We start from the raw sequence: 14,441 nt of genomic DNA on the forward strand, positions 1-14,441 counted from the left end.
GGAGATGTGACATGGGAAACAATTCCTATAGCTCTGACGCACCAGTCTATATGCTTTTAAACGTACACCACAGCCGCCTCCGTTGCAAGTGTTTCTAGGCATTCTCTTTAATCATTTAACTTCATGGCTAGCAGTTAGTGACCTATTTGATGCCTAGGGGTCTCCAACAACATATTGCGTGTATGACACATGCAAATAGGGAAACAAACACTTTTTGCTGGTGGTTACTATTTCAATATCAATTGTCTTGGATAGTAGTGTGCTAACTTGCAAAACCACAACTGGTCCACTTTAAAGACCGTGGCTGTTCTCTCAAGGTACATACAGCTCTTACAAGGGCCACTACCTGTTTTACTGAGTAGGACGCTTTGACAGTCGTGGAGAGACACGGGCCTTAATAATTGGGTATAGATGCTAAAAATGGCTGGCCGAAGTCTTAGATCTGCGGGAATATAAAACCGCCCGGAACCATACCAGGTTTCCACAGCCGCGAATGTTTTGTTTGTGGAGACTTGCCCCACATCCCAGCTCGTTAATGTTGCTCAATACTACTACTAAGACACAATTGCTAAGGAGGCATGGAGATGGACTTTATCCGTACATCCATACTGTACCATGGTAGACGCAGTTTGGTCATTAGACGTGTCCCTTGGCTGAGGATGCTGGATTCTCTCAGCGGCGTTTTTTGCAGAAGAAAGGAGAAGTCACTACGGAGTACATCCTTTAATCAGGGATGTTCGCGTCTGGAAAACTGCTGAAAATATTAATAAGCGAAAGGGCAGTATTATAGGAGGTACAATCCCCCGTGCTCTGTGTTGGTAAAGGGGTTCAGGAATCCCACAGGATCAGCTCGATTATCAGACCCAAAAAATATCAAGATTTTCTTCTGCAAATCCTTCTGGGAGGAACAGGAGGGGGCGGAGAAATGTTTTCTTAGGGCTCCACGATGAGAATCTAAGGCATTCCACGGAGGTTTTATGGTTGTCCATGGGTATTCAATGATCTACATCTCGTACAACTAGATCAAACTCAACCGTTATACCTGACTCACCAGGACAAACATATAGACAATGGCTTCTTCCCCTTGTATGCTGCATCCCCATCCAACCTTCGGCCTTGTGCATCCTGAACTTCCATCTCCGAATCAAGTTTCTCAAAGCCCAGTTTCCAAGCCACCATAATGTTGCTCAAGGGGGTCTTGCCTCTTGCTCTTTTGGCTACGCCTTGCATCGTCGCCAATCCAATTTGTTCACAGTACCAGGAGTGCAATAGCGGTGATAAAGTAAAACTACAATATCGGTTCTGCCTCACGACCGAAGATGGCGACTCCTGGTTGGACTACGAAGTGAAGGATACGATTACATACTGGGAAAAGTTGAAGCAATGGAAGCCCTTTCATCAAAATGGGTCGTATAAATATGTCCTAACAGTCACCTTTAACGACAAGAGACTTAATAATATCACCGATTTCACAGCGTACAGAAGCTTCCGTGAAAGCTTTGTTCCAGTAGCTCCCGTGGCCGGCAAGCAAAAGGTCACCGGTGAATTCGCCATTGAGTTTGGTGACACTCCGTTACGATCATGCCAGCTGAATGCTGAGTTCTAAAACACGCGGATATAATGTTGAGGAAGGAGCATGGGAAGGGGGATTCGTTTTACGGGAAAGATGGATCTGTCTGTATGTTGCATCGGCCCCCGGGGACAATGACGGCTTCTTTCTGTACTGGGCAGATGAGATTAATCAAGGCGTTCTTTCAACGATGTCATAAAGATTTGGGAGTTTTCCCCTCCAACAGTTTCCGGTTGTTGTTTTCAGTGCCTATATACGAAGAGTGCGCTATCGGCCTTAGAATATGTAACTAGAATATTTAGACTTGGTATACACTTGAAGAGAACCAGGGTAGGGACCCTACCTAAGAAAGAAGAAATAGCCAGATGGCGATGAGGGTCGCTCATCATACTCGTATTCTTTCAATAAATCCGGCGAAAACGTGTTTTAGAAGACAGAGATGTGGATATTTCTATGTTGGTGCTGCTGTGCGAAGTAGCTAGTTAACTACTCCGTACCCAGTTGAGAGTCATGGTAGAACTTCATCACACCCTCTGGACTCGAAAGTACCATTCAAAAGAATCAAAACCCCTTGCCATTTATCTTGATGGCTAGCGATTAGTTATGGACGAGGCAGGATCTGGGTTGCATGCACTATTCCCAGTAGTAGGATGCAAGAAGAAAAGGGCAAAAGGCGGCTGTATTTAAGATCCAGAAGTATTTACTCCGTAATGACTGGACTTCGGTCGGCTTGCAGTCAATAAGCTGTTAACTACTCCGTAGTCACCTCTGGGCAGGGTGTTTTGAAACACGAGGCGAACGCTATCCACCCCAGGCCAGTCTCTCTGGGCTCCCAAGCAGTAGGGCGCGCGAACGCCAGGGGTGTCACTTCGCAGGCAGCAGCCCAAGGTGGCCCGTGCAGCGTAAGCCGGCGGCCTTAACACAAGGACCCAAACCGTAATCATCCTTTGAGCTGAGCGGCATATAACTCGGCGAACAACCAGAGACTCGGCGCCCGCCGTGGAGGTTCCTCAACACATGATCTCCCAAATCACTCCATACCGCTGCCTTAGTCTAGGGATTGCTGTTGACTGGGCGCTGACGTTGCAAGCATGCATGTTTGTTGTGACAAGAAGCTGAGAAGGGCCTGGTCATGGAAGCTGAGGCAGCTGTGCCGGCTCAGGCCTTCAGACGATGTTTCGCCGGGCTCCAGAGCGGCTCGCGCTGCAACCTGCCCTAACAATTAACTAGTTAATGGAGTGTTATTGACTCCAGGCTGATATGTTTAACCATAACCAGAATGCATCAGATGAAACTTCTCAGAACAACCTCACTACTATATGTGTATGTATATCCCTGAATTACATAAACCCGAGTTCCATAAACTTTGCGTCCTTGATTGACTAGGTATGCGTCAGGGCCTGGGCTTCCGAATGGCTAAAATGCTTTCAAGAGCGGAAAACCACGGGCTGCTAATTTACTAGCTGCCGGTGCAGCCTGGAAGTCACCACCCGGCGGCGTATACCCCCACCCCCCAGCTCATGCCTCCTCACAAGGGTACTTCGTGTGACGTCAGATTGAAAGAGTCCTGGAGGGCAGATTTCAATGCTCTTCGTAGTCCTATTACGATTCTGCTGTCCATACGGAGTACACAGATCCTTCCTAGGAAAAGGCCACACAGACCCCCGCGGAGATCTGCGACGAAGACAGCTTCTTGTACCATTAGGATGATAACCAAGAATTTGCATTCCCTATAGAGTACCTCACACTGAGATTCTCCAGATCCCAAGGGTATAAAGAGTAGGCCGTTCCTATGCTCTTCTGCTTCATTCCCCAATCGACTTGAATACATCCCTTCATCTTCAAGCTGAATACTGCATTTCTCTTTCCAACCCACTACAATGTTGCTCAAGAATATCTTTTCTGTTGCTCTTTTAGCTGTGCCCTGTGCTCTTGCCAATCCGACCCCCAATGAAGTTCCGACGACCATCGAACGCCGTCAGAAACCAGACATGGTGTTCACCCTGGACAGACTGCAACAGTGAGCTGTTCAAATCAAAATATCGCCTTTGTGCCAAATTCCGTGGCGAAGTATACATGCTTTTCTTCGAACTCCAGGGCGTGCAGGTCAATCAGGGGGGATGGAAGAGTATGCCCTTTGGTTGGCAAGTCCATGCCCTTGTCAATAGAAAAGAAGGATGGGGTAAAACCGGGAAGTCGGAAACGCCGAATATGTCCCAAGAGCTATCTCGGGTCACTATCGAGCCCAATAAGAAGCAACAGGTCAAGGGAGATGTGCGACTATTCCTCGAAAACGTCGAAGGGTTTTCGACAACCTGCCAAATCAATACCGAATTCTGAGGCTCCTAGCTGGAAGCCGCTTGAACAGACATACGCAGGACATCAAAGCGAAATCCAATAAACATGGGCCTCAATCACAGACTCCATGACTTTCTTCACATCTACACATCACCGTATTGGTATTTTGGTGCGGTGTTCAAACCTTGATCCTTATATAACCCGAAAGGGTTTATGGTAGAGGGGTATGAGATGTTTGCATTTTCAATTTTGGTTTCACCATTTTCTTTTTTTTTGTAACTTGTTTTTAATTTTGTACTGCAGCTTGCTTGTTGGAACCAAGATGTTTCGAACAGGGAGATCACTCATTTATTACCATGTATCGCAGCGACACAGGTATAGCCACCCTTAGAAAGTAGAAACCTGTTATCATTTGCCTACATATTTCAAGTAGTGTTAGTAGGAAGTAGGTCCAGGGCGTCTTGTGCAGAAACTCGATCGGAAGGGTTGAGTCTTAATAGGCTCTTTACGGTTTCTGATAGTCCCTTGAGCGCTGGTTCGTGTACTCCATCAAATCTCATATCGAGCTCTGACTCGGATTGGTGGCCATTCTCTGTAAACAGGCAGTGTTAATGGTAAATTCAAAGATGGTAGTTATCCACTAGATATTACACGTACGAGCCAAGCTGTCCTGGGCCCTCTCAGCAACCAATCGTTCCCATTTGTCCCTCCATTCATTCGGTAGCTCGCCGCCCACAAACTGGACCATCCGCATGATTAAGGCGGTATTATCACCAAGGTAAAAAAATGGAATTGATGTAAACACAAAGGAATAGATCTAGTTTGAAGTCAGCAAGTTGGAGGTTAGCTAAACAAAAGAAGAAAAAAATCACCATCAAGCCAGCACGCCATAAATCAAGCCTGTAATCGAGGTGATCTGTCATTATCGACTCCGGCACTTGCAAGTTTCCTGGTTGGGAAAGCTTGCTAGGCGCACTACCTTGATGAAATGCCTCTCCAAAATCAAGTATTCGCAGGTCCTCATCATCTTCATCTATCCAATCATCCCATTTTGCAGCTTCAACCATTTGATGAGGCATGCCATCTGCTAGCGGCGCCCCATCAATTCTGACAAGATCCTCCACTCTAGGTGCTCCAAGAACCTCAAAAAGATCCTTTTCAGATAGTTGTGAGAGGCGATTACAGCTGAATGCAATGTTTCTACCGCTGATATCTGTTCGCTTTTCAGATGAATGTCAACAAATAAAAATAGCAATGCCGGGGGCCTACCACCATGCACTAAGCCAGACTTATGTATAAAAGCAAGAGCAATTAACAATTGCTTTGTCAATTTTAAAATAGTGTCTTCGTCCAGGCGGTCTCCACCATCACTGTAGTCCTGAAGAACTGTGCTGATTGTGGGCCCAAGTAATTCAAAAACAATACAGAGATGGTTTCCATTGGGCCCTTTATGAAAAAAGTGATCAAAAACTTCAACGATGTAGTTTTTCAAAAGTCCACTTTGAGATTTCTTGGCTAAGATTTCCAAATTTTCAAGCTCCTTGGACTTTTGCGAGCTATCTGCCGTAATAATCTTAATTGACACCCACCGGCGAAGTCTATAAATGTTAGCACGCTTGGTTTGCCATGATGTTTCATTACCAGGCATACCTGTGATCGCGAGCAAGCCAGACTGTCGAGTAGCCACCCCATCCCAATTTGTGGTATATGGTATAGCGGCTATCATTGAGGCAGTCACCAAGGATTACAGGGTGGTACCCGCCAGGTTTGTATCTTGCTATCCATTCCTGTGTGTGAAGCAGGTTACTTGGGTGGTAGGCTTTCCACTCTTCATTCATAGTTAGAAATGTGAGAAGAAGGTATTTGTAAATCAATGTTATTCTGATGTAACTATTTCTCGTCAGTTGGTTCTTTAGGCTTTATGCCCACTTGATCAATATGCTACATACCTATAGATATGTCTGTACACTCAATATACGGAGTACAAACATGTGCAGACAAAATTCGAACGGAGGGTGGAGTAAATAGTGCTATAGCACTCTCTGCAAGCAAAGCAAGAATTCTAAATTATCCGTGGTACTCATGTTGAAAGGCTCTGTGCACCCTGCAGCTTTGAGATTAGTAGCAATTTACATACTCCGTAGTCAACTAGTTAACCATTAACATTAAGTGTTGAATTCCTTAGACTAATTAAACCAAAGGAAGACATTGTCAGAAAGTTGTTGAAATTTTGGCTTTGCGGAACCTTAACCAAAATCGTTGCGGGGCGAGGGAAGCACGTGATAGGGGCAGAAGGCCAGGCGGGGCACCATGAGGCAAAAAAGTGACTGGATTGCCTATATGGGAAAAATTGCCTAACATACCTGTATACAATGTCCCTGACGGTGTCCAGTCCGTCAGAAATAGCCTGCCTTGCTTCTGTTGTCTCGAGGCAGCTTGGCACTCTACCCGTCGTGGCCCGAAACAATGCATTGACCGCAATTCACTCTGCTCTCAGCCAAAGTAAGGAGCGCATCTTGCGCGCAAATGCCGAAGATGTCCAACATGCAACAAAAGCTGTCAATGAAGGGAAGTTAAGCCAGAGTGTATTGAAGAGACTGGACTTGAGCCGCCCAGGAAAATACGATGAAATGCTACGCGGGATCCTTGATGTTCGAGACCTCGAAGACCCATGTAAGCCTTGTCACCTCAAATTCTATCCTGCAAGTCCCACTGACATAATCCTCATTCAACATCCATAGTGGGAAAATTGTCGTTACGGACTCTGCTGGATGATGGGCTGATCCTTGAAAGAGTGAGCTGCCCCATCGGCGTTTTGCTGATCATATTCGAAGCCCGGCCGGAGGTAATCGCGAACATTGCCGCGCTCTCCATCAAGTCTGGAAATGCAGCTATACTTAAAGGTACAACCCGTGTTGAAGTTTTTGTGGGAGGCCATTTTCTAATCCGAACTCCTAGGTGGGAAGGAATCTATTGAGTCTTTCAAAGCAATAGCGCACGTCGTTTCAGACGCTCTCTCATCCACGGACGTGCCCAACGCTGCCATTCAGCTCGTAGAGTCGAGAGATGTTATTCTACCTCTTCTGGCTCAAGATAGGGAGATAGACCTTGTTATACCTCGGGGGTCCAATGAGCTGGTTCGCTTCATAAAGGCCAATACAAAAATTCCAGTGCTTGGGCACGCTGATGGCTTGTGTTCAATATATCTTCGTGGGGATGCAGACGTTTCTATGGCGAGGAGTGTCATAGTCGATGCAAAGACGAACTACCCCGCGGCTTGTAACGCGGTCGAGACTCTTCTCGTAGATGAAGAAGCGTTGCACACCTTGCTACCACCTGTTGCCGAGGCATTGATCGCTGAAGGTGTGACTCTACGCTGTGATAAACTATCCAACGATGCTCTCCAAGGGAGAATTTCACCTGCTCAAGCAGCCTATTTACAACAGGCAAAAGATTCGGACTATGATACCGAATTTTTGGATTTGATTATAGCAGTCAAAACAATATCAGCCACCGCCTCCTTGTCAACGCTAGATGTAGCGATGTCCCACATCAATGCACATTCATCAAAGCATACTGACGTTATTTTGACATCTTCAAAGGAGGTGGCTGAACGATTTCTGCTTGGTGTTGATAGTGCAGGTGTGTACTGGAATGCTAGCTCAAGAATGGCGGATGGAATGAGGTACGGCTTTGGTACGGAGGTTGGAATAAGCACAAACAAAATTCATTCTCGTGGACCAGTTGGCCTCGAAGGACTAACAATCTACAAGTATCTCATCAGAGGCAATGGCCATACTGCTGGAGAATTCCAAGGTGATGGAGGAAAGCAATGGAAACACAAAGAGTTGCCTACTGAAGATGAATAGGCTGTATTTAAGTAGTTTGATTTGTTCAATTTTGTCAACCCAGCTTGTGTGTACATCATGCTTGAACCTTCCATAAAGCGGTAATTGAATTTCCTCACAACACCTTGAATACTCGTTCGCCGCGTACACATGTTTCCCTTAGCATTCGATGAGTTAGAGAATAAGAAACTCGTTTCGATTGACTCAAAAACCCGACTAGCTAAGTGAATAACACAGGTCGATGATTGTAGAAAAACATAATGCGATAAATTAGACCTTGAAGCCACGCGATCGTCTCCGTCCACGAGCTCTTTCGAATTTTCGGCCTTTGCTGGCAACCTTGGGTTTCTATTTTCATAGTTAGACAAGAAAGTCGTATAGAAGGGCCCGGGAAGACATACCTTTCCGCTGTGAGGGCCGAATCCAAAGTGCTTGACAGCTTCCCGAGAGTTTTTCTTTCCTCGGAGCAGAATGGTGTTTGCGCCAGTAGGAGCGCGAAGAGCGAGCTGATCCAGAGTCAAGATCTCACCACCGGCTTTTTCGATTCTGGCTCTGGCAGTAGCAGTGACCCGGAGCGCGGCAACCGACATCTTGGGAACAGTGAGCAGGCGCTCATCATCGGTAATGGTGCCGACAATGACAATGGTCTTGTTGCTAATCGACTCTTCCGAATTGTCCTTCTTGATGATTTGCACCAGGCGAGAAAGGGAAATTGGAGGGCGGTTGATACGGGACATGAAGAGGCGGCGCAAAATGACCTTGTTGAAGTTCGAATCCGTGCGGCCTGTTGTTTCCCTCCATATTAGTAAACCCCGGACCCATCTCTATCAAGGGAAAGGATGTGCCATACGAGCAAGGAAGCGATACAGCTTCACCAAGAGCTGAAGGTAGACGTTATCGCTCTTGGGCGCGGTGCGGTGGGTGCCGCGCACATGGTGACGGTCTAAATCGATACCTGCGATATTCAAAAATTATCAGTATTGGCTTCGTACGCAGAAGAAGAGACAAAACAGTGTCCGTTTTCCTCAGCGTCAATACTCACCCATGGCTGCTGTGAAAAACCGTGGTTGTCCTTTTGCACCACCGTGGAGTCCAATATTGCTCGTCGTGGTTTTCGCTCAAAAGATTTTGGAGGCGGAGTGTGTGCGAAACCCTACACTAAGCCTAATTAGGATAGCGGCAATATACACATAACTGGGCTCTGTGGAGCGCTGTAAACCTTATCTATACATACGGAGCACTACATAGACACAAGTGAAATGTTGGATTGAGGGACGAAACGGATAATTGCAGAACATATATCAAAGGGTAGAAATACGATAGAATCCAGTTCTATATGTTTCTAAAAAGGTTTTTTTCTTCCAGAGACAGATAAATTATGCGTTACGTCAAACCCTGAAAGTTCAACACCCCAGGAGCCCATGTTTCGCCAATTTGGTTAACTTGAGTTATGAACTGCCTATTTTTTATCCTCGTGGTCCCCGCCGATGAGTCCCCACTGTCGAGATTGTGTTCATCTGGATTATAGAAAGGGTTTTGCAAAAGCCTCACATATGCTGTCTGCAATGCACGAAAAGCCTGAAAAAAATAATTAGACAAGACTCCGGTTCATGCGCGAATGACTCTGCTCCTCACTGGCTTTAGATCAGAGTCGCGAAGACCAACTAGCAGATTTGACTTGTCAGACGTAGCTGGTTTCCCCTCAAGATCAACGATTATCAGAAATTTCACTCCCGTGTTTGTCAACCAACCGTGCACTGCAAATCTCTCATCTAATGAGTGCAACAAGCCAAAGTCCTGGTTGACAGAGGTCTGGCGTTGTCGCAAATCGAGTATGTCGAGAGAGGAATTGAGAATTAAAGAGAACTCTAACTGGGCACTTTGATGGGGTGGAAATATCGAAAGGTGAAGGAGGTTATCCTACATTTAATAGATTTCAGTGAAATACTCCTTGGCTTTCGGTGAAGGAATGCAGGACCAATACCGATTTGCCAATGACACCGATGCATGCTATGGATGGGGTTCCCATTCCACCGGCCTGGAGCAGCTGAGGGCGTACTTCTTGTGTGTAGCACGCGCGCGAATGCTAATGTATTAAATTCTCCTTGAATCAGTAAATACTCCAAAACCGTACGGCTGAGGAAGGTCATGGGAACCCATCCATCTCAGGTGAGCCTCAATGTAGTAAGCTCAATGGTCGCTTTATACGGAGGACGAAAGAGAGCTTCGTATCTGGCATTAATTCCATGCCGTATTTTACAGGCCCGGTGACTAGGTAACTATGGGGCGGGCAATGTCAACTCTATCTATATGGAGGCAACGCAACTTGAAATGTTGCAAGTTTTCCCTCTGACAATCACCCTAGGTTAATATGTAGACTTTCTCAAACCTATACTTTGAGACATTCAAAATGCAGTACACACCATTCATCTCTGATATAGAAATCCCTTTCTACTCATCTCTTGCCTCACGGAAGCTGAACCATGATAAGCTCGATGACTCGGCTCGCAAGCTCCTGGGTTTCTATGAACTCCGGCCGTCCGATCTACCTCAGGCATCTTGCCGAATGCAGATCAACGGAAATGCTCTAGTAATAGACGAGTGGGTCTACGTCTAAGACTACTATGGCATTCTACTAAGCCCTTATAGGGTCCCTACTGGCTCCTTTAGGGCCGACGGTATAATAAAAAACTTCAATACTGCTGAAGATTACCAAAATTCCGACAAGAGCGCACTGCTCCAAGAAGCAGGACAGCGAGTAAGTTGCTGATCCTGACATAATTCATCTGGCAACTGGCTGATTGTTATTTTCCAGATTTGGGACTCGATAATGGACGAAACTGTCTATTCTCAGCCCTCCATTCTCGCATCATTCTTAGCACTTTCGTTTGCAGATCTCAAGAAGTATAGGTTTTCATACTGGTTTGCATTTCCAGCCATCCATTCAATCCCGCCATGGTCTTTGGTAAACGCTTCTGAGCCTAAGGACTCTGCTATCAGAATAGGCACTTCATCTCAACCCTCCTTAGAACAGTTGACTATTGATGGTAGAAATGCTTTGGTGACCGCTGTGCAAAATTGGCGGCACAAGGCAGATGTATGCCAACACGGTTTTTTCCTTGCCAAAAGAAGTCAACCCACAGCACTTTCGGGCAATAAGGAGCATGGGTTATCCTGGGTTGTTTCGTCACTTTCTGCTTATGAGACAGGGTTCTTTCAAGATTCTGCTACAGAGGATTGCTTTGTGTGTTTTGCTGATCCATCGAATTATCGTGATACTCCCGGCTGGATGTTAAGGAATTTACTCATTCTAATCCGGTATAAGTGGAGACTTAATCGAGTGCGAATAATTCGCTACCGTGACATTCTGGCAACGAACATGGAAGTCCAGAGCATCATTGTTGACTTGATATCCGAGTCTGTGGAGAATGTGAGCAATGCCGACCTGACAATGCCAAAGGTCAGTGGATGGGAGCGAAATGCTTCCGGCAAGTTATCTGGTCGTGTAGTGAATCTTACGGAATATATGGATCCTCAAAGGTATGGCTTCAAGTTAAAGAGAAGAATTACGAAAAACAACTGATGAATTTTCTATTATAGATTGGCAGACCAATCTGTAGATCTCAATTTGACACTAATGAAATGGAGAATTAGCCCTGGTCTTGACTTGCAAAAAATTAAGAATACTAAATGCTTGCTTCTCGGCGCAGGAACCCTGGGGTGTTATGTTGCAAGATGTCTACTGGTATGGTTCCCATAAAAGCAACAAATACCTGTGTGCTGACACGAAGTAAGGCTTGGGGTGTAAAAACAATCACATTTGTGGATAATGGCTCTGTGTCGTTTTCTAATCCTGTAAGGCAACCCTTATTCGCTTTTACCGATTGCCTGGATGGCGGTGTCAAGAAAGCCCTACGTGCAGCAGAATCTCTCCAAGAGATTTATCCTGGGGTCTCTTCTACAGGCTATGTTCTATCCATTCCCATGGCTGGACATCCTATGGTAAACCCCGATCAAGCAAAGACTGATTACGAAACTTTAAAACGTCTCGTTGACGAACATGATGCTGTATTTCTATTGATGGACACTAGAGAATCTCGCTGGCTCCCTACTGTAATGGGAAAAGCTGCTGGAAAGGTTGTCATGAATGCTGCCTTGGGATTTGACACCTTCCTCGTTATGCGTCACGGTGATTCAAAAGTAGAGCCCAGTCTCGGCTGTTACTTTTGCAACGATATTGTAGCACCAGCAAACGTAAGTCATTCTCGTTATCTCCAGTTTCCCCTGCTTCTAATCCCGAGTTTCAGTCGGCAAAAGCACAGACACTCGACCAACAGTGCACAGTAACAAGACCAGGAGGCTCTATGATGGCTTCTTCCCTGTTAGTCGAACTTTTTATCTCACTCCTCCAACAACCGGAGGGGGTGGCAGCTCCTACTACTTCAGAAAATGGGGTTGAATCTCCAAATCCCTTGGGCATTGTTCCACATCAAATACGAGGGTTTTTATCTACATTTTCATTTATGAATGTCACTGGTCGAAGCTATGAGTTCTGTAGTGCTTGCTCAAATACCGTTCTTAATGCATATAGAGCACATGGCTGGGAATTCGTTCAGAGAGCAATAAATGAGAGTGGATATATAGAAGAAGTTAGTGGGTTGAAGGAGGTAAAAACTACACTCTAGCATTTGGTATCAAAATGCTGACTGTTTTCAGGTTCAACGGCAAGCTGAAGAGGCAATCGCTTCTTTAGAGTTGGAGGACTCTTCCTTTGAAAGTGATTCGGATTTGATTTAAGTTGCCATTTATCTTTTGACTTATAATCGCGGGGTTTCTTGTTGGTATTGGTGCAAGGGAATATGCGCATTTTTGGATTCAGAACACATACTTAAAGACAATCTATTATAAATGTCTAATATTTCCATAGAGTACGAAGTGCTATCAACGGTGCTTATCAGAAGCATCCAAGTCGCCCTTTTTTACAAAGCGCAACAATTCAAGTGGCGAAAATCTTCTGATTAACTTTATAAAACAGTTGTTGGGTTAATAGTTTCTTTAAAAACAATAAAGCCGGTGTAAACATTGAAGGTATTTCTGGTAAGAGAATTTGTTTTTCTAGACTATGCAGAAGGCCAGGTAACTAGGCAAATATCGTGTCCTGGGCGCGCGTCCGGCCTTGTAGGCTAACCCATACCCTATTCTGATGATTCTTGGATATCAGAGTTCTTAGATGCATCCCGAAGGTCAATTAAATTGTTAGGCGGCTACCCTTAAAATTAGCCGCTGGAATGGAAACAGGATAAGATGGCTCACGGGCAGAAATTGGCGAAGCTTCACGCCAGCCTCGTTCAGGATCGCAGCTGTCTGAAGAAAGTTAGACATGGTGCATATATCTTGGATGTGGAAAGACAGACTTCCAAGTCCATATTATACCCCACGGAGTAAACGACTTCGGATATACCCATCTGTGCTATTTTCACGCTACAGGTAAGACAGGGGCAACTGGTATGAATAGTTAGTATCTGAATAGCAAAATATACTTGTAAGAAGGAAAACAAACGTGTCGCAGTAGAGGACGCTTCCGTCCCCGATTCTTTCCCGTCCGGCTTCTAGAAGTGCATTTTCTTCAGCATGAAGGCAAAGACATGTCGATAATGCGGTCCCGCTCCCTTGATCAAGATTGCAACGAGGGCCTTCGAAATATTAGCAGAAATAAATATCAGATAGAACTCAAGGTAAAACACACATCCTCCGTCGTTGCAATTTTTAGTATTGCGAGGCGTACCATTGTAGCCTGTACTCATGACTCGTCGGTTTTTCACAAGGACGCAGCCGACACGTCGTTTCATGCAATTGCTTCGTTGTGCAGCTAAAGAGGCAAGCTGCATGAAATACTGATCCCAGCAGGGTCGCAGTCGCTGCTGGTTCATTAGGTCCAACTGATCTAACGCTGCGTATAGATCTTGCATTGATGACGATGCATTGAATAACCGGACATGGGCCCTGCTCTCCAAATACATAACTCCATTTTTCTGTCCATATTGACATTGATCATTCAAAAGCACAAATTTTTCTAGATCTGGTGGCTCTAACTGTTTCCTCCAACATCTGCATGGGCTGTTAATATATGTATATTATAAAACATCACAGGTGAGCAACCTATCTGTAAACCGCCACCAACGCAGGCTTATAGGGGCATCGACACTGACAAGAAGGAAAAACGGCCGCAGTAGTAACTTTTCAAGAAGAGCTTCATTGGACATATCAGTGATGACCCATTGTTCCCGCCATCTGGTTGTAACAAAGTGCACTAGATCATCAGCTGACTGGAATGAGTGTGCAGCGGGTTCCGAAATATAGCTACTGGGAGGAAGTTGTAGCTGGTCACTAGCTTCGGCTTGAGAAGACCGACGGGGTTCCGTAGTCAATCGAAGCAATTTGAAGCCATGCTTTTGAATCAGGTATTTTGCAACTGAGTGCTTCCCTGCACAAATACCTAAGACACATCTGTCAATGAGTCTGTAATAAGATAAGACAAAAAAGAAAACAGTAATAACCTCCACACAAGCCGACTAGCATGGCTCTGCGAGGGCTTAACTATCACATAGAACACCGTTCTGGCTAGCGGCAGCAATAATAATAGGATTCCTGTGATCACAGTATATCTAAGACTTTGCTACCTTCTATCGACAGAGCAGTATAGAAAATGCATTCGAGCGCCCTTG

The 14,441-nt window shown here is 45.4% G+C and overlaps 7 protein-coding genes across 7 annotated transcripts; 4 read left to right on the forward strand and 3 right to left on the reverse strand.

Annotated features, from left to right (window-relative positions):
- Window positions 1–1,180: 1,180 nt before the first annotated feature.
- On the forward strand, window positions 1,181–1,606 carry LOZ57_004732 (uncharacterized protein; the record flags this gene model as incomplete). Its single annotated transcript, XM_049253773.1, has 1 exon — window positions 1,181–1,606. One exon carries the CDS (start codon window positions 1,181–1,183, stop codon window positions 1,604–1,606), a length of 426 nt encoding a protein of 141 aa, XP_049107337.1.
- A 1,914-nt stretch (window positions 1,607–3,520) lies between these two features.
- Window positions 3,521–3,910, forward strand: LOZ57_004733 (uncharacterized protein; the record flags this gene model as incomplete). Its single annotated transcript, XM_049253774.1, has 1 exon — window positions 3,521–3,910. The coding sequence occupies one exon, from the start codon at window positions 3,521–3,523 to the stop codon at window positions 3,908–3,910; it is 390 nt and encodes a 129-aa protein (XP_049107338.1).
- Window positions 3,911–4,293: 383 nt separating this feature from the next.
- Window positions 4,294–5,706, reverse strand: LOZ57_004734 (uncharacterized protein; the record flags this gene model as incomplete). The annotated part of the gene is made up of 5 exons (XM_049253775.1): window positions 4,294–4,460; window positions 4,526–4,685; window positions 4,741–5,081; window positions 5,138–5,466; window positions 5,519–5,706. The coding sequence occupies 5 exons, from the start codon at window positions 5,704–5,706 to the stop codon at window positions 4,294–4,296; spliced, it is 1,185 nt and encodes a 394-aa protein (XP_049107339.1).
- A 534-nt stretch (window positions 5,707–6,240) lies between these two features.
- Window positions 6,241–7,737, forward strand: PRO2 (glutamate-5-semialdehyde dehydrogenase; the record flags this gene model as incomplete). The annotated part of the gene is made up of 3 exons (XM_049253776.1): window positions 6,241–6,541; window positions 6,610–6,771; window positions 6,827–7,737. The coding sequence occupies 3 exons, from the start codon at window positions 6,241–6,243 to the stop codon at window positions 7,735–7,737; spliced, it is 1,374 nt and encodes a 457-aa protein (XP_049107340.1).
- Window positions 7,738–7,986: 249 nt separating this feature from the next.
- Window positions 7,987–8,762, reverse strand: LOZ57_004736 (uncharacterized protein; the record flags this gene model as incomplete). Its single annotated transcript, XM_049253777.1, has 4 exons — window positions 7,987–8,064; window positions 8,118–8,500; window positions 8,567–8,671; window positions 8,759–8,762. The coding sequence occupies 4 exons, from the start codon at window positions 8,760–8,762 to the stop codon at window positions 7,987–7,989; spliced, it is 570 nt and encodes a 189-aa protein (XP_049107341.1).
- Window positions 8,763–10,126: 1,364 nt separating this feature from the next.
- Window positions 10,127–12,513, forward strand: ATG7 (Autophagy protein 7; the record flags this gene model as incomplete). Its single annotated transcript, XM_049253778.1, has 7 exons — window positions 10,127–10,317; window positions 10,366–10,474; window positions 10,532–11,256; window positions 11,317–11,461; window positions 11,512–11,970; window positions 12,024–12,383; window positions 12,433–12,513. 7 exons carry the CDS (start codon window positions 10,127–10,129, stop codon window positions 12,511–12,513), a joined length of 2,070 nt encoding a protein of 689 aa, XP_049107342.1.
- A 398-nt stretch (window positions 12,514–12,911) lies between these two features.
- DCD1 (Deoxycytidine monophosphate (dCMP) deaminase) lies at window positions 12,912–14,295 on the reverse strand (the record flags this gene model as incomplete). Its single annotated transcript, XM_049253779.1, has 7 exons — window positions 12,912–12,980; window positions 13,030–13,080; window positions 13,131–13,218; window positions 13,277–13,409; window positions 13,463–13,824; window positions 13,876–14,212; window positions 14,274–14,295. 7 exons carry the CDS (start codon window positions 14,293–14,295, stop codon window positions 12,912–12,914), a joined length of 1,062 nt encoding a protein of 353 aa, XP_049107343.1.
- Window positions 14,296–14,441: the final 146 nt, after the last annotated feature.

The sequence above is a fragment of the Ophidiomyces ophidiicola genome (genome assembly GCF_022830035.1).
Source record: "Ophidiomyces ophidiicola strain CBS 122913 chromosome Unknown scaffold_20, whole genome shotgun sequence".
Lineage (NCBI taxonomy): Eukaryota > Fungi > Ascomycota > Eurotiomycetes > Onygenales > Onygenaceae > Ophidiomyces > Ophidiomyces ophidiicola.